Source organism: Acartia tonsa, chromosome 7 (assembly GCF_053477335.1).
Source record: "Acartia tonsa isolate MP-2025a chromosome 7, ASM5347733v1, whole genome shotgun sequence".
NCBI classification, from domain to species: domain Eukaryota; kingdom Metazoa; phylum Arthropoda; class Copepoda; order Calanoida; family Acartiidae; genus Acartia; species Acartia tonsa.
The window spans coordinates 49,056,155-49,078,133 of NC_137266.1; the positions used below are offsets into that span (position 1 = coordinate 49,056,155).

The following is a 21,979-nucleotide window of genomic DNA, read 5'->3' on the forward strand; positions in this document are numbered from 1 at the left end:
AACCCTCAACACCAAAGCTTAGACCTTGTCAAGCAGAAGCGGTTAGGTGAGTAAGATAGATAGGTAGATAGATAGTTATATAGATAGATAGACAAATCAACCCTCAACACCATTGTTTGCTACCAAAGCTAAGATCTTATCAAGCAGACGCGGTTAGGTGAGGTAGATGGATAGATAGATAGGTAAATAGATAGATATATAGATGGATAGACAAATCAACCCTCGACACCATTGTTTGCTACCAAGCAGACGCTGATAGGTGAGTTAGATAGATAGATATAGATTAGATAGATATATTGATAGACATAGATTGATATACAGATGGCTAGACAAATCAACTTCGTTTTCTTTCCATGACCCGAAAATTATTTTAGATGGATGTTAGATCGAGAAGAATATAAACGGAATCTTGATGAAAATTTGGTCGATGATGAAGAAAAATTAAGCCCTTTGTTTAAGGTAGGAAATATCTAAAGGCGTTAAAATGGTTCAACTGCTGCTATATCAGGTGGGCGACATTAATAGTTGGATTAGGGGGATACCTGATAACCTCGGGTGAGGTGGTGATCTTCCTGGGCTGCACAGCCAACTTGATGATCACCAAGGCCAGACTCTAGGTCCGTCACCTCATACCTCATCTTCTCCACCTTCCCCGCTCTCTCTCTCTCTCTCTCTCTCTCTCTCTCTCTCTCTCTCTCTCTCTCTCTCTCTCTCTCCTCCTCTCTCAATAGAGCTTACAGTATATACAGTATTTACCTAAAAATAAGTGTGTATATATATTTACATTATGGTTGCTAATACTTATTCAAAGTAGCTAAATCTTTTGGTTTTCTTGAAGAATTTTACTAAATCCCTCAGATTGAGTTCCCAAAAGTGTTTAGCTAATATAATGTTATTACCGAAGATGTTTGCCCTTATTTGATTGTATTTGGGACAATCTCCTAAGATGTGTTCAATAGATTCAATGGGGTCATTGCAATGTTCACATGCTTTTGTGTCAGCAAACCCCATTTCTTTAAGGTGTTTGTTAACACATGCATGTCCTGTTAGAATTTGAGTTATGTACATGACATCTCTTCTTGTCCAATTTTGGATAAAATTCCAGGCTTTATTACGTATGCTGGGTAGCATCATTTTTGTCTGCCTGCAGTCTGATTTTTTCTTCCTGGTTCGCCATTTTTTCTGATGTTCTCTTAGTCCCCATTCCTTAATAGTAGAATTAATGTACGTTAGCGACACAGGTAAGTATGGTTCTGGCCTGGTCCTATGGCTGTCGCCTCCATAGGAACCTAGCTTGGCAAGTCTGTCCGCCACCTCGTTGCCAAGGTGGCCGACATGACTTGGTATCCAGTTTACATTAACAACATTATCTCTGCTAAGAATATTAAGAGCTTTCTTTGCATTAAGAACACTCTTGTTGACCACTGTGAAGTTACTTACTGCCATAATGGCGGCCTGACTGTCAACAAAAAAGTTGATAGTGTTGTCCGAAATATTGAGTTGAATAAGTTTTGCCGCGGCTTGTTCCAGTGCTGATAATTCAGCTTGGAAAACAGTGGCGAGCTTACCTAGATGATCAAAGTTTTGTGCCTTGATATCTGTTGTACCTTTACAAATGTAACCATAACCGCTACCTGCTCCTGTTTTGGAACCATCGGTGAATACATTTATTGTATTTGGGGTTCTGGGTTTCATATGAACTTTAATACTTTCCATTTCTGTCCTGGATTTAATGATTGTGTTAAAATCACAGGTCTCCCTCTCTTTAAGAAGAAGTTTGTCCGTTGGCATTGAAATATCTTGTATTTCTTTGCTTAATTCAGTTACAATAACTGAATGATTATACTTACTATGGGTTTCTCCAGGTTTATGTTTCCAGTTTCCATTCCTTACTAACCTGATGTAGCTTTTTAGGGCCACTTCCTTGAGATGAATCTCAATGGGTCTGATGTCTAGGATGGTCTCCATTGATTCTGACCCTGTGGTGCACATTGCACTAAGGGTGAGGCGGCAACCTTGTCTTTGAACTTTTTCAAGTTTACAAAACTTACTTTTTTCTATGGCAACCTTTAGCCATACAACACTTGCATAGGATAATATAGGCCTAATAAGGCTGATATAAATCCAGCGACATACCTTAGGTTTAAGTCCCCAGTTTCTGCCAATGGTTGACCTGCACATGGCCAGAGTCTTGGTGGCCTTGTTTGTGATGTTCTCAATGTGTTTACACCAGGTCAGTTTACTGTCTAGGGTGACACCTAAATACTTAAAATGTTGTACCACCTCTATTTGTTCACCTTGTAAGAACAATATGGGGTTTCTGTACTTTCTTTTCAGTGTGAAAACCATTACCTTGGTTTTTTGGCCACTGAAACTGAGGCCGCTGTCTGTGGCCCATTTTTCTAAAATGTTTATGTCTTGCCTGAGTCTGCACTCTATGGTGCTCATGTCAATACCTGATATGATATCTACAATATCATCTGCAAAACAGTTTATAAGACTGGGATGTACCTGTGGGAACCTGTCCAGAAGGCCATCTGGCTCCAGGTTCCAGAAAATGATACTTAAAATACCTCCTTGGGGAGTGCCTCTAGTTGGTACCTTCATTACTGTTTCTCCATTTAAGGTTGCAAAACATTCTCTGTGTACTAACATGTATTCAGACCAGCGTACTATACCTGGATCAATACCTTTTCTTTCCATGTTTTTGAGAATACTCTCAATACTTGCCTTTGAAAAAGCAGCGTCTATGTCTAGAAATAGAGCAACTGCAAATTCTTTTTTCTCCAAGGCTTTTTCAACCTTGTGAACTAGAGAGTGCAAAGCATCCTCTGTACCTTTACCTTCCTGGTATGAGAAGAGATTCTGGTGAAGTTTGTTGTACTTGAAGGTTGTCTTGTTAAGGTGCCAGAAAATGATACGTTCTAGTCCCTTTAACAAGAAGGATGTAAGACTGATGGGTCTGACCGACTTGGGGTCACTAAGATCTACTTTACCTGGTTTACTGATGAAGACAATTTTTACCTTTAGCCATGCCTTTGGGATAATTCCCGTTTGGAGGCTTTTTCTGTAGATACTAACTACCTTTTGTACTATAATGTCTATACCTTGCTGTAGCATGGCTGGGTAAATCCCATCTGGCCCACAACTTTTATATGGTTTAAAAGATTTAAAAGCTGCTTTAACCGATTGGGTATTTATTACCTTGTTGACATCTAGATTACTTGGTTCATATGTTCTTGGAATATGATCTATATTTACCTCACTGTCTGGAAAGTGTGTGTCCAATAACAGTTTTAGAGTTTCCTCAGGTGTCTCTGTATATGATCCATCTGGTTTTTTATATGTACCAAACATTTGTTTTTTACCTTGTTTTAATGTTTTCTGTAATCTGGCTGCAGAGGTCAGATCTTCTAATTCTGTGCAAAATTTTTGCCAACCTTCCTCCTTTGCCTTCCTAATTTTGTACTTATAATCCCTTTTAAAGGAATTATGCTCCTCCTGGTTTTCCGGTGTTTTATACCTGTTACACTTTATCCTAGTGGAATGGACCCTTTTTTGGAGTATGGTAAGGTCTTTGTTCCACCAGGGTGGCTTTTTATTTTTTTTGAATTTAAGTACCTTGCTGCTACTTAAATAAGACTTAATTATAGCTTCTTCAAGCTCTGTGGCCATTGTATCAATGTCCTCGTTACCTGTGTCCTGAAAATTTTCCTTTAAATCCTTTTTAAAAGTTGACCAATTAGTTTTTTTAATATTCCTGTAGGTATCATTAGGGTTGTCTGCATGTTCAAGAATGAGGTCAAACTCTATTCTGTTGTGATCAGAGAGAGTGACATCATTGCTGACATGCCAATTTTCAATGTTGTCCACAATGTTATTACTACATAAGGTTATATCTATAACTTGTTCCCTCCTAATATCATTAAAAGTTGGTTTATTACCTTTATTTACAATATGTAGTTGTGTCCCCAGGATCCAGTCCAAAAGTGCTGTCCCCCGGGGGTTGTTGTCTGAGGAGCCCCAGACTTGGTTCCAGCTGTTGGCATCAGATCCTATAATGATACCCCAACCCTTTACCCTACAATGATCCACCAACTTAATTAGTAAATCACTGGGGGGCGGGGATGGACTATCATATGGTAAATAGACGGAACAATAGATGTTAATATTATTGTTTTGTTTGACCCCAACTGCTACCATGTCCTCATTTGAGAATTGGTTTATAAGCCACGCATCAATTTCTTTACTTACAACGATACACGCACGGAGTTTGCTGTTGTTAGTACCAACAAAGAGTTTTAAATCCTTTGAAAAACCTTGTACTTTAAAGTTTCTTGCATTAAAATAAGGCTCCTGAATGAGAGAAATGGAGCCAGAGTATTTAATATGCGATTTACTAGTGTTATGATTTCTATGTAAAAATTGATCATGTGTAGTCATAGCCGTCACACAGTGATGGAGATTTAACTGTGAGATTTTTATGGCTACACTTGACCTATCCCTACGCCGATTATTGAAAATTAAATTTTTACCTATTCACCATTTTCCATGGCAGATTCCTCCTGGGTTCCTGCCTGATTCTGGCCGTTGGTATCCTGTTCTATGTCCATGTCCCTTATGTCATCCTGCAGCTTGGTATCAGCCAGGAGATCCTCGAGGCTGGTGGCGCCCTCCATTTCCTTAACTCCCCTGAGTTTCATGGCCTTTTCGATGCCTCCACCAACAGCCTTTACCTGGGAGAACATTGCCACTGACACTAGGTTATCCTCCCTGATTAAGTCCTTGATTAAGAACTCATCCATTTCTAGAATAATGGAGAAATGTCCCTTATTTGTGACCTCTTTCTTCTTGTTTAGGAGTCCACTGCAGACTCTGATATGTGTTGGCCTTTTAGAGCCATCCTCAAAGTCATCTACCATGTAGTCCAGGTGAGGGTTTAGAGCTCTGATAAGAGCTACAAATTTCTCCCTGGATCTCCAGATGTTCTCTTTGATACCCTTGATCAAGAAGTACCTGTAGGGCCTGCAACCAGGTCCGAAGACCTTGTATCCATAATCGGATCTGCCCTCAGGTATGCCAGCCCTTGGAATACAGTCTAGAATCCAATTCATGTATTCTTCATTCTTGAGGACGTACCATACGCCTCCCATGCTCCTTCCTTTTTCTACCATATCCCTTACTATATTGAAGGATGGTTTAACCACAGCATCAATATATGTGTTTGTCATGTATAGCTCCAGGTGATTGAAGTCTATCTGGTCTAGATCTGAATTTGATCTAGTGGATCTTACTTCAATTTTAAGACCCTTTTTAAGGGCCGTTGCAAAGGAGGAGGAGTTGTCAAGTTTAGCCTTCTTAGGCTTCGCCCCTTGACCATAACCTTCCTCTCCTTCCTTTCTGTTCAAATGTTTCCTCCTTTCCTGAATAGTAACAGAATTAGATGTTTGCATATTGACACTAACAGAGTTTGGCTTAGCTGGAGGATTTTGTCCGCTGCCTTCACCCTTTCCCTTTTCTCCCTTGCTTCCCTTTTTTGGGGCGGATTTCCATTCTCCAACGTAGTCATTCTCATTGGTGTCATTTACATCATGAAGAGTGGCTTTAGTGGACTCAATAGTGTCACTCCCGAAGCTTGTGTTCAATTCTACTCTAGTTTTTTGAGCAGCATTGAGCTCTTCCTGAGTGAAACCATTGAAGCCACTGCCGTCACCTTCATCTATGCTTTCCATATAGTTATCAAGAAACTTAGTGTGACTATCCACTGAAGAGTCTGAGCCAGAACCTGATTCTGGATCAGACTCCACAGCTACAGTTTTGTCCTGCAAATTAGCTTTAGATTTCTTCAATGTTTCTAGGGTTTTGCCTTTAAAACCTTTAGTTTTCTTACTAGCCAGGGGCAAGGGAGGAAACTCTTCCCCCTGGATAGATAGATTGCTCGAGGTGGGGGATTTTTCAATACACCCCTCCTCTATTTTCTCGGCATTGGCTTGCGCCTCCGCTTGGGGTGTGCTGCTGGACAGGGGGGATACACCCTTTACCTTGCTCTCCTTTACAGGGGTAGCTCCGGTTCCGGTTTTATCATCCCTGGCCAGAGGCACAAAGGTTCTTTTTGTACCTTGAAGCCTTGGAGAAGATCTTAAGCTTTCTTGCACAACCTTAAAATTTTTCAATTTAGAAGGACTTTCATTTTGATTTTTGTACTCTGATAACAATGCACTTTTGCTATTATTAAAAGTTCCTACCTTTCTTGGTGTGTTTTCCCTCTTTTTTTTCACTGTGGAGGACTTCGTCGCTTGCTGGGTGGGGGCTGCCAAAGTCACAACAGACCCCCCTGCCCCGTCAGTAGCTGGTAGAACGACAACATTATCGCCGTCCTGCAGATTGGCTGCGCTGCCGGCACCACTGTCAATCTGGGTCCCAGTGTTTCGATCACTGGTAGGTGTATCATTGTTAGAGCTTGACATATCTGAAATGGATGGGGTTAGGTGCCTGTTAAACCTAAAAGATGTGATTTCGACACCTAAAAAAAATCACATGTTGTTTGCGGGAAAATTTTAATTATTTTGGGTGGTTTGGTTAAGTGTGGAGGTAATATATCTTTAGTTTTTTTATTTTATTTTATTTCACTGAAAGTATAAAAGAAAAGAAAATAAGGGAAAAGTTAGTAGCAGCCGTTCTCCATGCGGGAAAAATTAAAGTGTAAAAAAGGTAAACAAGAAACAGCTGTTTATATTTTGCTTTCAGTGAAAAGACGACATTTGTTTCAGGGGGAAGGGAGTCAAAACCTAAGATTTTCAGTGCTAAGAATTTTGCCGTATCTTATAGCTAAAGGATACAAAGGAGTCAAATACTTAAAAGTGAGTCAATTATATTCTTATCCTTGCATTGTAGATCCGTTGTCCAGGAAAGACCACTAGGAGGTAAAATAGCACCTAGTGGATAAAAAAGATATGTGAAAAGGATCAGATATATTTTCTACACACCACCTTTCCCTGGATTAGGGGGAATGCATTGGCCAAAAAACTGGCGCAACTCAATACCATGCAGTCAGGAACAGCCAATAGCGTCGGAAATATTAACACAGCCAAGTCGCTACAAAACAACCTAAATTAATTTGACGAAAAAGGTCCCCACTACAGGAACTAGGTAGTTGTCTGGGATATCTATATATACATTTAAAAAGAACTTAAAAATGATATTTATGCAGGAATCAAACAATGATATCTTGAAGTTAATGTATACTATTTTAATATTCAATGAACCAAATGAAAAGTTATTTAAATTGTGAAAATCACAAGATATTTATCTTGTCATAGTTATTTATCGCATAGTATTATAAAAAGCTTTTCGTGGTTCTGAATTTTCAGAATGGCCGTAGGACCAGTTATATATTAATCTGTTTCAAAGCCATACTGGAAATATACTTTTATTATTTAAGTGTTTTTATTATAGGAAGTACGTAGCCTTGATGGTAGTGTTTTGTATTTTAATCTCTTTGGTGGATTTATTGTAAAGGTAATATAATTTTTATTTTTTTTGGCAGTTGCTTTTAAGTTTATATTACTTGTCTTTTTGACTGTTAAAACATTTGATGAATCATTTTAAAATTTTCTAATTTCCAACACTGGTAAATCATTATATAAAAATGAGAAATAGCGTTCTTAATAGAATTCCCATGCTTAAGAGAAGAAGGAGTTTTTGTCAGTTGCTTTTAACTTCATATTACTTGTCTTTTTGACTGTGATAACGCATTTGATTAATTGAGAAGTTTTCAAATTTACCAGATTTGAACTTCTTTCCATTATAAAACCGCCAAGAAGGCGCATTACAAAGCACAAGGTGGTTTTACCTACTGTCCCTATTCAAGCACAGAAACCTATGCTTAGCCCTGTAGGTGTGTGGTATTGGATAACACCCCCCCCCCCCCCCATCCTTCTATTTTTAATTTACTTCAAAAATAAGAAGGTGTGGGTAGGATTCAGAGCTAGATTTGAACTTTGAGAGAGATTGTTTCAGGAAAAACCATTGCTACGTCCGTCGGCACCCGGTGGGATACTAGCTGATGAAATGGGCCTGGGGAAGACTGTAGAAGTGTTGGCCTGCATGCTCAACAATCCCCGGCCCAATGTGCCCGAGCCTGGGTACTTAAAACCGGTTATTGTTGAGAAGACAAAGAAGAGAAGAAATCCGCGGGCCAGGGAAAAATCCCCCACAGAATTTATCATTGATGATAAGGTAGTAATATTTTCTTTCCTTGAAATTTTTAAAAGACAAATATACAGCTTACATTGGACTGTTAAATACTCTAGTTCCAAATGTTTTATAATAACGTTTTCTTATTCGTTGGCTAAACAACTTTATGGACTTTTGTTGAATTTTGAATGTATTGGTTCATTAAGTTGAGTGTCCAAACATTTAATTTTCGTGTCTTATCATTGGGGATGTACATAAATTTATCGCCCATTGTCTTATCTCTTTAGATCCCTGCAATTAGAGTTCTTATTACTAGGTATTTTTTGATTAATAACAATTCAAGCATGCTGAATGTAATATGATTTAGGAGAATGATGAAACAAGAATAGATTCTGATATCCTTCGGTCTAACACCATTGACATTTCACAGGTGACATTTGTTGCTATATTTATTACTAGCGGCTACGAGTGCTTTCGGTACACACAGTCAGAGATGGGGTTTTAAAAAATGCCGCGTTTTTTCGACATTGATTGATTGAACGAAGACGATTGAATTTCAATACAGAGTATACAACTTAAGAATTCAAAATTTTAAAATTATTACTTTAGCCATTTGTATAATGTCTAATACAACTTAAATCCATTTTCGCTGCATATTTATTAATGCATCTTTTTAGATCTGTATTAGACATTATAGGTACAAATGGCTAAAATAATAATTTTAAAATTTGAATTCTTAAGTTGTATACTCTGTTAAAAACCTTATTTGATCTTGAAGATCAATGCCCCGTTCGAGTTTAACAGAGTATAATGTCTAATAATTTTTTTTCTATGAAGGCCGTACCAACAACAGCGAAATAATTAAATAAATAGTTGTATACTTTGTCTAGTCAATCAATCAATCAAAAAACGCGGCATTCATCTTTCAAAAACCCATCTCAGAGATTATGTTACTTTTATTTAAGGATTAAAGTATTGGATCATTGTATGTCCAACAAGACATCGAAACGGCTAATTAGAAATAGCATATGCCTGATACTAATTTGAAATTTCTTATTATTTTTTTAAAATTTTGATTTACATTCTATAAAAGTGTTACCACAATTACCTTTTTTATTCTTTTCAACTTTTTTAGAAAATCCTAGTATCTGAAGTATTCCATTTCATCAATTTCATCAATAATTTAGGTTGATGGTGGAGTTAGTGATCTTCATTCTGACTCTAGTGATGATGATTACCAAGATGATCAAAATGATCAAGATTTTACACCACCAGCTCCCAGTAGGGTAAGTCAGGGATCTGAAGGGATAAGACAATGGACGATAAAATGATGTACATCCCCAATGATGATACACAAAATTAAACCTTCTGTAGAAAATAAAAATTATCCCCCCTCTCTCTCAGCCTTCAGGTTAAGTATATTGACATACAAACAGACACTAATAAAACCTAGAATGATTGTTTCTTTATAGTAGGTCCAACAACCAAGTATAACTAAGGGGAGCCAATCTCTCCTTTTCTGTCTAAACACCTGAAGTATTAGGTTACGTAACACCCAACAGACAAACAACTATTTGATTGCACGATACCTTGCTTTGCGCGGTAATGCGTTAGAAACCATTTGTTACTGCTTTGTTTATGACGAGGTGTTAAACCGAACCCCTCACCTCACCCACGAAGAGAAGATCAGTTCTTTATACAATTAGACAAAGAGAGATTACCAAAATTCTTTGATTAAGTTATTCGATTTTTTTGGTGGGGGGGGGGGGATATATGCATGTTAAAAATGTCACAATGTTAATAATCATATATTTTTAGGCTCCAAGACGAACAACAAGTGCCAGGCCAGATAGATCCATGAGGAAAGCAAATGCTGCCTTGAAAAGGAAAATAGGATAATCCATAATATTTGAACAAACATAGAGACAGATAAACACACAATCATCCACTTAAATTTTATGAAAAAGAATAAAAAGCAAAGTTATATTAAGCAGTTTTGGCTAGTAGAAAAGTAAAGAACACAGAATAATATTACTTTATGAAAGAAACTAGCCACTTCGCCCCCTAGCTATCTAGTGACTCTGTCTTCAAAGGGGTTTTAAGGGGGCAGAAAAGTAGCCTAAAACCATCATGGGACCTATGTGAATCTTTCATAAAAGGATGAACTCGATCAAACCTGTAATTATTAAAATCATAAGCTTCAGACAAAAACCTTACTACTTTATACTAAAAGAAATGTAGGAAAACAAAATATAATAGATTAAAAACTTGTAGGAAATATTCTGAACAAAGAACAGTTTACTATCATGAAGATTTTGATTCTGAAACCTCGTCTTCAGAGGTGAGAAATAACAAGGACAAAGGGCTGTTTATTACACTAGTCCCAAAGTTTTATAATACCGTTTTCTTATTCGATTGCTTAATAACCTACGGGATTTGAGTGAAAATTGAATCATTGATTGGTTGTTTTATTTAGTTTAGTGTTCAAATGTTTCAACCACTAATGTTACGCTACGGAAAGGTTAATTTTGAGAATCATTTTTTTTGTTCCGTAAAGTTGTGTGTAACTATTAACTTTAATCAAATGCGCTTATTAATTCAAACTGTCATAGTTTGGTCATAATTAAGAATAGTTGATTTAAGCAGCGTATTTGACTAAACGGTAAAAAATTACCCCCTTTTAAATTATTTAAATTAGAGATATGTATTTCAACATAAGCATACAAAATAATAATAATAAAATTATTACACATATTCACATATTTTTATGCATAGTTTGGTACTTTCATAACCTGGGTTGGCCGTTGCATAAGCTGAAAATACCAGTTCATGACAAACATATTCAAAAAGATTTTATAAGGTTTCTAGCTACATCGAATTTTAATAAGATAGTCATATTGGATATATACATATAACATATAAATAGGTTTAAACAGAGCAAATAAATAAATAGATAGTATGGTATTAGCAATGGTATTTACAATTTAAATTAATTAAATTAAAACGACCAAGCTAATATTGCTTGATTCACTTCTACAAGAGACAAAATGAATTGAAAATGATTGCTAAAATCGAAATATATCTTCATGTCTTAGAATAGTGTAATTTTTTAAAAATAGGTTGAAAAACATACTAACTTAAAAAAATTATTTAAATTTATCAGGATGAACGATCATTATCTGCAAGAAGAAAGAAAAAAGATCCACCTCAAAAGAGAAAGAAGGGCAAAGATGCCAAGGTTTGTTACATTTTTTGTTATTTGTTTTTGAAAAGAGTCATATTTACCTTTTCTGCCTATAAAAAAAAAATTTGATGAATAACACAGATAACTACCTGGTTCTAGTCGTGGTGACCATTTTAGTCTGCTTGCAATTAGCTTTCTGCTCTTTTTGTAGCGACTGATGTGTTGATATTAACGACCCTATTGGCTGATATTCAAAGACCCAATTGAAGTCCCCACTCCGAGAACATACATTTATTTGGTATGGTATGGTATTTATTAATTCCACTCTAACATCATTTGGTATACAAGAATAAGTATATATAACAAATATATGATATGATAAGATACAAATTTAGAGATTACATTATTACATATAATAATTTTATAACTATATTATAAGAATTTGGAAGTTAGGAAGATCCTTGGCCTCTCTTTTTTTTACTTTAATCCTTATACTTTCCGTAATTTGGAGTTCATAATGAATGGTCTAAAATGGCCAAACATGTTGAATTTTGGAATAAATTAGACGTTTTTCTTCGGATTTTAGAAATTAGAAAATTATTTCCAGTCGTTTCTTGCAGTTATTGGATTTTAATATGCCAAAGTATTTAGATGTATGTTTGTCTGTCAATCTGGAACTTTACGCATCTTGGCAATTTTTATTTATATTTCTTTGCTTTCAGCATCAGAAAACAATTTCTTAAACTTATTTGATGTATGTATGTCCTTACGAAAATCTTTTTTTATTGATGAAAAAACTCTCCCTAAAAAAGCGTTGAATGATGATTTAGTTCAGTCAAGGCTAAGTGGGTACGATTCAAAAATACTTTATGAAACCTTTCTATATATATTCAGGAATCAGTGAAAAAGAAGGCCAAAGTGATAAACACAAAAGAACCTGTGTCGGACAGTCAATTCCCAACCTATGAGCCTTACAAAAATAACAAGATACCAGAAAGTAACACCAAGGTAAATGTATTATTGTATAAAAGTAACAGGATATGTGTCTGCAGTTTAAGATCTCGCTAACTACTGGACCTTTTAAAGATGGTTCTTACAGAGATCCAGTAAAGGCTAATAAACATTATCCTCTATTTACGCAATTTTGTAGTTTTAAATACCTAAATTGTGTATTTCAGCCCTTTAAATGTTCGTTTGTTCTACCGTCTGTTATTTATGGATATTTCATCCTTGCTTAAATCAATATAAATATGTATTTATTTTATGTATTTACTAACGTTTAGACTACATTCTAGAATAGAAGTAAAAATTAGAAGGCCCATTTAAGAAGTCCCTTTCTTTTTTTAATTTTTGCCCTTTTTTCCAACGAATAAGAGTTATAAAACTTTGGGGACTAGTGTAATAAACAGCCCATTGTCCCCTCTCTTTCTCTGGGTAATCACACTAACTTTACATAATTGTATTTTCTAGGACTATCATGGCATGTTAGTAAAAGCACTCTCTGTTTGTGGTTCGGAACCTAAACACAGGCAAAGAAATCAACAATTATGTGACAAGACATCAGTTACAAACCTAGGATAAAATAAATAGATTTATTGTGTATTAGATTTTCTTACCCATTAGAATATAAGTGGATTTTATGACAGGGGAAAATTGTCGTCAATTTAGGCTGCTGACAGGGCATCATTTATTGGTCAGTTCGTTCATTCAGTATTAGGTGAGGGGATGGGGTAAAGGGGGTGGATAGGGGGTACCATTAGTTTAGTCAGCTACTAGATCACTATCAGAGTAGATGATAATCTTATGTAAGATCAAAATGATAATAAATCCATTTCTATTATATTAATCAAGTTTTCTATTAGGCCATTTCTCTTGTTTTTGGCCTACCTAACCAAAACGAAAATAAAGCTTTTCTATAAATATAGTTTGATTTACTTGTGAACTAGGGATGGCGTAACTATGCAAGCACTGAAGCTCTACATCAAGAAAGAATTTCAGAAAGAAGTATCAGATGGCAAATACAAGAACAAATTTGTAGATGCTCTAAATGCGGGCTTAGAGAACAATCAGTTTATACGAAGCGGTGGCAGTACCGGACTTGCCGGTACCTATGTTCTAAATCCGCATTACGATCCTAATGATTCGAGGATTCCTCCCAATGCAGCGTTGTCCGCTAGCAAAGTGGAGACTGTTATTGATGCCGTTATTACGGAGCAGTGTTATGAGGGTAAACCTAAAGAAGCTGTTCATATTCCGAAGAGGTAATTTAAACAAAGAGGGGGGGACATTGGACTGTTTTTTTTTTAGTTCCCAAAGTCTTACATTTCTTTTTCGTTGGCTTAACAAAATTGGTGACTTTTATTAAATTTTGATTGTTCGGTTCATTTAGTTGAGTGTCCGAACCACAAAATATAATCTACAGAAGTAGTAATTCATCATTGGGGATGTTCATCAATTTATCTGCCATTATCTTAAAGTTTTAAAACTATTTTGGGGGAGGGTACCTCCAACCTTTTACCTCTTCTTCCTTCCAGTATCAATAGATGGCCTCTAGCGGCATCCGATCAAGAATATTTTATATATTTTTTTCTTTTTAAACCAACATTTTTTGCTCTTATATTTTCTAAAATTTCTTAACTTTTACTAATCTTATAGTATGTAAGTTTAATTAATATGATTTATGACATTGAGACTAAAGAGGGGGCCATGTTCATCAAAATAGATTACAAATTAATAATTTAATTATGATCGAAAAAGACTTTTTCACTGAAGTAAATTCATCCAAAAAACAAAAACAAATATTTTTAGGTTCTCAGCAGCAAACTTGCAGAAAAAGGAGGGTAAAAGCAAGAAGGCGGGACAAACATTCAAGAAACTTCAATCATTGTATGAGATGTCTCTGCCTATGTCCCTGGCATTCTACGCTTCAGGTAAAATTATACTAAATAGACTCAAATTATCTTATACTAGCATCTAGGGGCTGTGTATTCAAAGGGATATGTAAGAAGTGAACATAAAAATAGCCAAAATCCATCTGAGGCTTAAAACCATCCCGGGACTATGTGAAGCTTTACTAAAAGAAAAACGTAATTAGTGAAGTAAATATCGAAATCTTTATATAATAGATATACAATGAAATTTTTTTCTTAAATTTTGTGCGGCTTTGGACCAAGACGTTAGTGACAATATTTTCTAACAGATGAAGAGTCGTAAATCAACCCCCTCTCACACACACACACATTGGAGTGACAAACAATCATACAGTTATCATGCAATTGTTTTTTTGTTGATTTTTTTGTATAAAAGTTTTTATCCTTGTTTGATTCTGTATATTAGGATATATAAGTTGGAAGGAATTTTAATGTTAGGGGGAGATTTGAAATCTGCATCAAATTTTAAGGATTTTTTATTAAAAAGCGGAAATACAATTTAAGTTAATTAATTTGGACCAATAGGATAGGTGGATTAGAAACTACCTGCGCTCTAATTGGGTGAATGATGTACGACACTTAAGCTTCTCCAATCAGAGCGCAGATAGTTTTTAATCCACCAATCACAGATGTCAAAATTAATTAACTTAAATTGTATTTCCGCTTTTAGATAAAGAATTACACAAAAAACGAATTTTATAAAAAATCCTTAAAATTTGATGCAGTTTTCAAATCTCCCCCTAAAATTCCTTCCAACTTATATATCCTACTGTATATACCTGTTAAATGTCAGATAAACGAAGCAAGGCCTGGAACCAGGGATATTTTGATACAAAGGTGGACCAACAAAGTTATTTTGAATGTGTCTGTGGGGGAACTGAAGAAGATAAAAAGGAAAAATCATTATTTAACAAGTGGATCTATTTATTTGTGTATCTGAACCCCCCTTTGCTTTTTGGACTCGCTACCTCTGACAAAGTTGTGTTTGGAATTACTTTAATAAGCAGCATTTTTTTGTCATTATATAGTGTAGGTAGTTACTTTGTGTTATAGATCAGGTTTAGATAAGAGGGAAGTGTGCGTTTAGTCAGCTTGTCATTTGATTTTGCAGATTTTGATTCTTTGTAATGAGTAAAATACTCTTACTTTATATTCCAAAAAATGACAAAATAACTGTTATGAAGGGGGAAGTTTAATTAGGTCAACTTTACTTGTTTAATTCAGGATTTTATGGGTTAACAGGGCAAAGTTGGATACAGGGTCCAGTGCAAATATTATTTTTATGCCCCATAAAATTAACTACAATGCCAAAATTTATAGCTGTTCTCCTATTTTAAAGTCTGAAAACACACACCTTTACGGAATTCAGCAAAAGCTACCTCCCCCTTAATGACTGGTAGGTGGAAGATTTCAGATTAGATCAACTTGTTTAATACTGGATTTTACGGATTACCAGGGCAAAGTTGGATACAGGGTCCAGTGCAAGGATTGTGGTAACGAGCAACATGCTGAGTGTGTCAACTATAATCTAGAGGATCCTTACAGGCATGGTTGTATCCACCAATATTTTATAATAGACCTCGAAGCTATCATGCAATTTTAGAATAAAAAAATAGGACTTCTTTAGGTATTTTTTTAAAAACTAGTTTTTTAAGATATCATTTTTAAACAACAGAGATTTTTAAAAACTAGCAATACAGACAAATATAAATACATACAAAGTGGAGGAAGTTAATTTTGTTTTAAATGGGGGGAGGGGAGGACATTTTCTCTAGAGGCGATTTATCTTTAGATGGTACCCTCCCCCAAAATAGTATTATAAACAATCCGAGGACCTATCAGGGGCTACATTGTAAAGAAGAAACATTTCAGTTTATAAAGGGTGAGCAAAAAAATGCGTACCTTTTTAAAATTGAAATTGCACGGCTTGTGTTAATAGTAGAAAAATGTTATGCATATCGTTAGAACCGCTATGAAGTCTATTTTTAGGAAATATAAAAATGTGCTATGCATAGTTCAGGAGCTACATGTTAAAATGTCCCAACTGACTTAAAACTTGACTTGCGAGTAAATTTTGGGACATTTTACCATCTGACTCCTAAACTATGCGTAGCACAGGAACCGTTCTTATATTTCCAAAAAATAAAGTTCATAGCGGTTCTAACGGTATGCGTAACATTTTTCTACTATTAACACAAGCTGCGCAATTTGAAATTTAAAAAATGTAGGCATCTCTTTTTGTAAAATATCTTCTCTAATTTTTAGTTATATTTTAAAATTTACTCGCAAGTCAAGTTTTACATCAGTTGGGACATTTTAACACGTAGCTCCCTAACTATACGTAGTAGAAGAATCGTTCTTAAATTTCCAAAAAATAGAGTTCAAATCGGTTCTAACGATATGCATAACATTTTTCTACCATTAACACAAGCCGTGCAATTTGAATTTTAAAAAGGTACGCATTTTTTTTGCTCACCCTTTAGTTAGGAAGATTTTTCGGTGTATACGGACATCCTATTACTTTAATATAAAGGGTTAAATTTATATGTTCTTAAAAGTGTAGATTGATATCCCTAGTAGCTCTACAAAAGTGTCTCGTCGTTCTCCATGACTTCTTAGGTCTATACACTAAGAAACAATGGCTACACACACAATTTAAAAAATACATTGCTAACTACAACTGTGCAGAGGAGAGTATATCTGCCCCCACTGTTGGGTCCAGGCGGATAAGGTCAAGTCTGGAGCAACTCTCATTGTGTCCCCAGCTGCCATCTGCTTCCAGTGGATTGATGAAATACAGAAACATGTGAAACACAGGCATAGTCATCAGTGAAAAAATTAGAAAATAGTTCTTTTTAAAGTTTAGTTTTAGCCAGGAAGAAGGGGATATTAGTCTGTTAATAACGATGCAACCCTAAGTTTTATAAATACTTCCTCTTATTGGTTGGCTTCAAAACAGTTTGTTCTTTTATCCAGGGGTGTATATTCTACATGGGATCCCCTGCTCGGGGGGGGGGGGGGGGAATAAAAAATAAGTGGTTGGAGGGATAAGAAAACTGAAAACTTTTTTTCCATTTCCTTGGTGAAAAAAACTAAAAAAAATGTGTGGTAGGAGGGATAAAATGAATACCTAAAATATAGAGTTCTTTAAATATTTTTCCATTTTCCCCCCTAGTTGGTGAGAAAAAACTAGGGGGGGAAAAATAAAAAAATTTGTAGCAGGGGAAAAAAAATAAATCTTGTGCAGAATAGCAGAATATACACCTACTTTTATCTTATCTAATAATATATTGGTTGGTTCAAAATAACAGTGTTTTAACTTTTCGACCAATATTTTATTGTATATTGTCTTAATATCTCAAAAGACCCCTGCGTTTTAGCGAGCTATTTAAGAAGGAAAATTATTTGCCCCTAACTCCTTCTCTAATAAAAAAAAATTCTAAAACATATAAATTGTGATTTATTTAAAAATTTTAATGTTAATTTACAATGTTTTTGTTTACAAAAGCTAATTTTCATACTCTTGTATGATTTCTAAACCTTAAAAATAATATTTTGGTCTTAAATTAAATCCACCCAAAAACTTATGACTATTTTGTTAAAAGGGGAATCAAAATGTTTCACTACAAAGGATCCAAAGAGATGGGGTACATCCAGCCCCGCGTGCTTGCCAGCTACGATATTGTCATCACCACATACGACACTTTATCCACAGAAACCAACTACGTGGACCTACCCCACACCAATAGCTCAGAGGGTCGGCGCTTTCGTAATCCCAAAAGGTCAGGGTTGGAATAAAAAAAAAAAAGTTTTTAAAGAAAATATACATACTTTTTTTTCAATAATTTTACCTCTGTTTTGGCTCATTTGAATTGTATAAACTATTGTATATATAAACAACTGCATTTTATTTATAAAAATAACAGAATTTCTATCTGTATGCACAAAAATATCTCTCTAACCACTGCACCGATATGGTTCTCAATTACATGTAGTTTATGGAAGAGTACAGCCACCCTCAAAAAATAAATTGCCCACAGAAAAAATTACCCCCCTAAAAATATGTTATGGGCTTGGTTATTTAATAAAACTGGGTTTATTCCAACCCTGCTAAAGGTTCATGGCCATGCCGTCGCCGTTTACCTGTGTGGAGTGGTGGCGCATCTGCCTGGACGAGGCGCAGATGATTGAGTCGACGACAGCCAAAACTGCCGAGATGGCTCTGCGGCTGCAGGGAAGTAGCTTATAGTGCCTAATAAATATTGTCGTCATACAGTACAAATGACCAATGATAGGCAGTATACATTTTACCATTGGCCAATAATAATGTATACTGGCATATTATTGGTAATTTGTATTGTATGACGTCATTTTTTATTAGGCACTATAAGCTGCTTCGCTTCAGGGTGTTAATAAGTGGTGTGTCACAGGAACGCCTATTGGGAAAAGTGTTAATGATCTGCATGGGCTTCTTATGTTTCTTCAGGTAAGAAATTTTAAAGTATGACTTTGAACCGATTAATTTCCGCTGGATTATAACCGATTCTTAGTCATACCGAAAAATCATGAATAGCATCGTATTACAGACAATTTTCCTCAAATTTTAAAATAAAGATCATAAGATCAATGCCAGTTTAGTTATCTCGGGCTTTTGGCCCCTTGGGGCTAACAAAACTGGTTTTAATCTTATACTCTTTCATCATTTTACTATCCACAGAAAGTTGTCTATAATACGATGCGATAAATAACTACCTATTCTGTTGATTAATATTGTCAGGATGACATAATTTTGGGTCAGCAAATGTAGCATCCCTGACTATTAACTTTTTGATTGCATAGCTTTTTTTTTTAAAGTTCGTTTTGTTTTTGTACCAAGACATATCATATTTATGTACTACACCTACATATGGTACCTATACAAAAATGGCGTATTCTCGCGGATTCCGGATTCTAGCAATATTTTAAAAAGCTTTTTTAAAAGATTTAAGTGCTACATATGTCCTAAAAATTAATGTTCTTAATGTTCTCTATAATTCACTTCCAAGAATCGAACCAGATTTTAAAAGTTATTATATATAATGATGATAATCTTTGCCTTCAAAAATGGGGAGTTGAAAGAAAAAACTCAAGACGCTACCAATTAAGAATCCGAATCCGATATTAAAAAACGGATTCCGGATTCGGATTCCAAAATTGGCCATAAATTGGGCGGATCCCGGATTCGGATACGGATTGCCAACCCTAGTAATTCTGTAAAGTTGGGTGTTGGGTTGTAGTCAAATGCTCTTATTAAGTCAAACTATTCTAAATTATAGAACATTCCATATATTTATACATTTAGTTATAATTAAGAACACTGACTTATTGCGAGCATTTGAATACAACCCAACACTTAACTTTACGGAATTACACTAAACAAATAACCCCCTTTGTCAACTTATATGGATTTATCCTATTTTGTAAACGTAAAATTAATCTTATTACTTTACAGGTTGACCCTTACAGAGTGGAAACTTGGTGGAGGAAATGTATCTTTACCCCTTTCTGTCATGGAAACAAGGTCAGTCCATTTTTAGCAGCATAACTATCAGGAATGAAGGGGGCAATGGGCTATTAATTACACGTCCTCAAAGTTTTATGATAACGTTTTCTTATTCGTTGACTTAACAATTTTTGGGACGTTTATAGCATTTTGATTGGTTGGTTTATTATGTTAAGAGTCCTAACGTTTCAACCACTATGTAATCTATTTGTGTATCTGTGGTAGTCGGACAGACAGATGGGCCTTGCCTAGAGCATGCTATGCTCTGAGACTACCGATAACACCAAGACGTTAATCCCCTCCTTATCACAATTCTAGCCAACCCATTCTGCCATTGTTTGATCATCAAAGAAAGCGGTCAACTTATCCACCGCTGATATAGGGAGGGAGTTGCCCCTCCCATCTGCATGTTCCAGTAACCTACCCTTTTCCGGGGGACGTCTACCTTACCCCCTACCGGAGCCTACCCACCTACTATTCACCTGGCTGAGGCTCCCCCATCTTCTTCACACCCATTCTCTACCTAACCCATTTGTAATCTGTTTTGTATATAAAGCTATTAACTTGTTGTATATGTATTCAGTTCAAATATAACTTTCAAACAGTAACTACTTGTAGTACTTTATTGATAGAATCTTTAAGGCTAGGGGCTCTTTTGAATCGAACTCGCTTTGTAGGGTTGAAACGCTTCACCCTACCACATATCATCATTGGGGACGTACATCAATTTATCAGCCATTGTCTTATCTAAAATATGTTTTTTTTTCACCAAAACGTCAAGATTCCATCATAGTTTGTACCTTTCAAGTATTAAAATAAAACATTCACAACTTTTTTCTAGGTGCCTTTGGAAAAGCTACTCTGTCAAATCCTGTGGAGAACTTGTAAAAAAGACGTGCTCAATCAAATCGACATTCCAGGCCAAAGTGAAGAACTGCATTGGCTCAGATTTTCTCCTGTTGAAGAACATTTCTACAGAAGACAGCATATAGAAGTTACAAAGGTATAAAGTAATAATTAAACATTATGTTTGTTCTAAAAGAATGCTTTAAGTTTCTGAAAATATATCAAGTCCAGTAGGTAAATTCCCTGAAGAGTTAAACCCAGTCGTATAAGCAGTAACTGAGATCTTAAGCTTTAGACAGACAGACGTTGTTCTAATTTGTATTAAAGATAATGTTAAATATAACAACACAGCAATAATCAATACGATTTAGCTAATAAACTGCACACATTGAAAGTCAGATGACAATTGACAGTATGTAAATGTAAACAAAGATCAGCTGATCTTAAACAAGGTACTGATATGCGCTTGTCGCGTAATATTATGAAAAGTATAACGTTGTCTTTTGTGTTGAAATAATATTATGAATTAATAGGGGGGGGGGGGGGGGGGGGCGTAATGACATTTATTCGTAATCCGTGAGCAAAATGGTCTAAAAATTTAGCTAGACCCTTCAAACTTGGTATATAAGCCTAGTCCTATAGGTATTACATCTAAATGGCAAAAAAATCCAAAAATTTTTATTTTAAGGTTAGGTTAGGTAAGAAAAACCCTGCGGAAATGGGGTTTTTAGGCTTTTTTTGGTCTATTTTGATGTGGAAACTTACCTTCAATTGTTTTTTCTTAGGGTTTTAACAAAATATATGTTGTGATATATCAAAATATAGGTTTTTAAGGTCATGAACTCAAATTCAGAGCTAAAATAAGCATTAGAATAATCTGAAGCTAACCCCAGCGGACTAGTTGGGTTGCCCACAGGGCTTAAGTGCATTTTGCCTAACCTCACCTAGAAACTTACATTCAATATCTTTTTTTAGGTTTTTTTTCTCGAATAAACTGTCCATTCATGAGGACCGAAGACCGACCCCAGCGGGCTAGGTGGGTGGCCTGCAGGGGTTAAGTGCATTTTCCCAATATATATGTTGTGATACAATTATAGGTTTTTTAGGTCAAAGAACTCAAATAACCTAGAAACTTACATTTAATATTATTTTTTTAGGTTTTGTTTCTCAAATAAACTGTCCATTTATGACGATCTTATTTCAGATGATCCAGCAAGTCGAAGACCGACCCCAGCGGGCTAGGTGGGTGGCCCGCAGGGGTTAAATGCATAAAAGTATGTG

At 35.5% G+C, this 21,979-nt stretch overlaps 1 protein-coding gene across 1 annotated transcript in view; it reads left to right on the forward strand.

Moving 5' to 3' along the window:
• LOC145323900 (E3 ubiquitin-protein ligase SHPRH) overlaps window positions 1-21,979 on the forward strand; it is a 44,217-nt gene that overhangs the window by 9,630 nt on the left and 12,608 nt on the right. Inside the window, exons 14-33 of the mRNA XM_080166499.1 lie at window positions 375-459; window positions 7,456-7,518; window positions 8,020-8,238; window positions 8,564-8,626; window positions 9,384-9,482; window positions 10,015-10,080; window positions 10,469-10,537; window positions 11,360-11,434; window positions 12,275-12,388; window positions 12,851-12,909; window positions 13,327-13,641; window positions 14,189-14,310; window positions 15,104-15,202; window positions 15,765-15,855; window positions 16,999-17,127; window positions 17,916-18,092; window positions 18,427-18,541; window positions 18,713-18,796; window positions 19,802-19,870; window positions 20,694-20,855. Of these exons, the coding sequence (XP_080022625.1) occupies window positions 375-459; window positions 7,456-7,518; window positions 8,020-8,238; window positions 8,564-8,626; window positions 9,384-9,482; window positions 10,015-10,080; window positions 10,469-10,537; window positions 11,360-11,434; window positions 12,275-12,388; window positions 12,851-12,909; window positions 13,327-13,641; window positions 14,189-14,310; window positions 15,104-15,202; window positions 15,765-15,855; window positions 16,999-17,127; window positions 17,916-18,092; window positions 18,427-18,541; window positions 18,713-18,796; window positions 19,802-19,870; window positions 20,694-20,855 (2,275 nt within the window). The remainder of the gene's footprint in view (window positions 1-374; window positions 460-7,455; window positions 7,519-8,019; window positions 8,239-8,563; window positions 8,627-9,383; window positions 9,483-10,014; window positions 10,081-10,468; window positions 10,538-11,359; window positions 11,435-12,274; window positions 12,389-12,850; window positions 12,910-13,326; window positions 13,642-14,188; window positions 14,311-15,103; window positions 15,203-15,764; window positions 15,856-16,998; window positions 17,128-17,915; window positions 18,093-18,426; window positions 18,542-18,712; window positions 18,797-19,801; window positions 19,871-20,693; window positions 20,856-21,979) is intronic.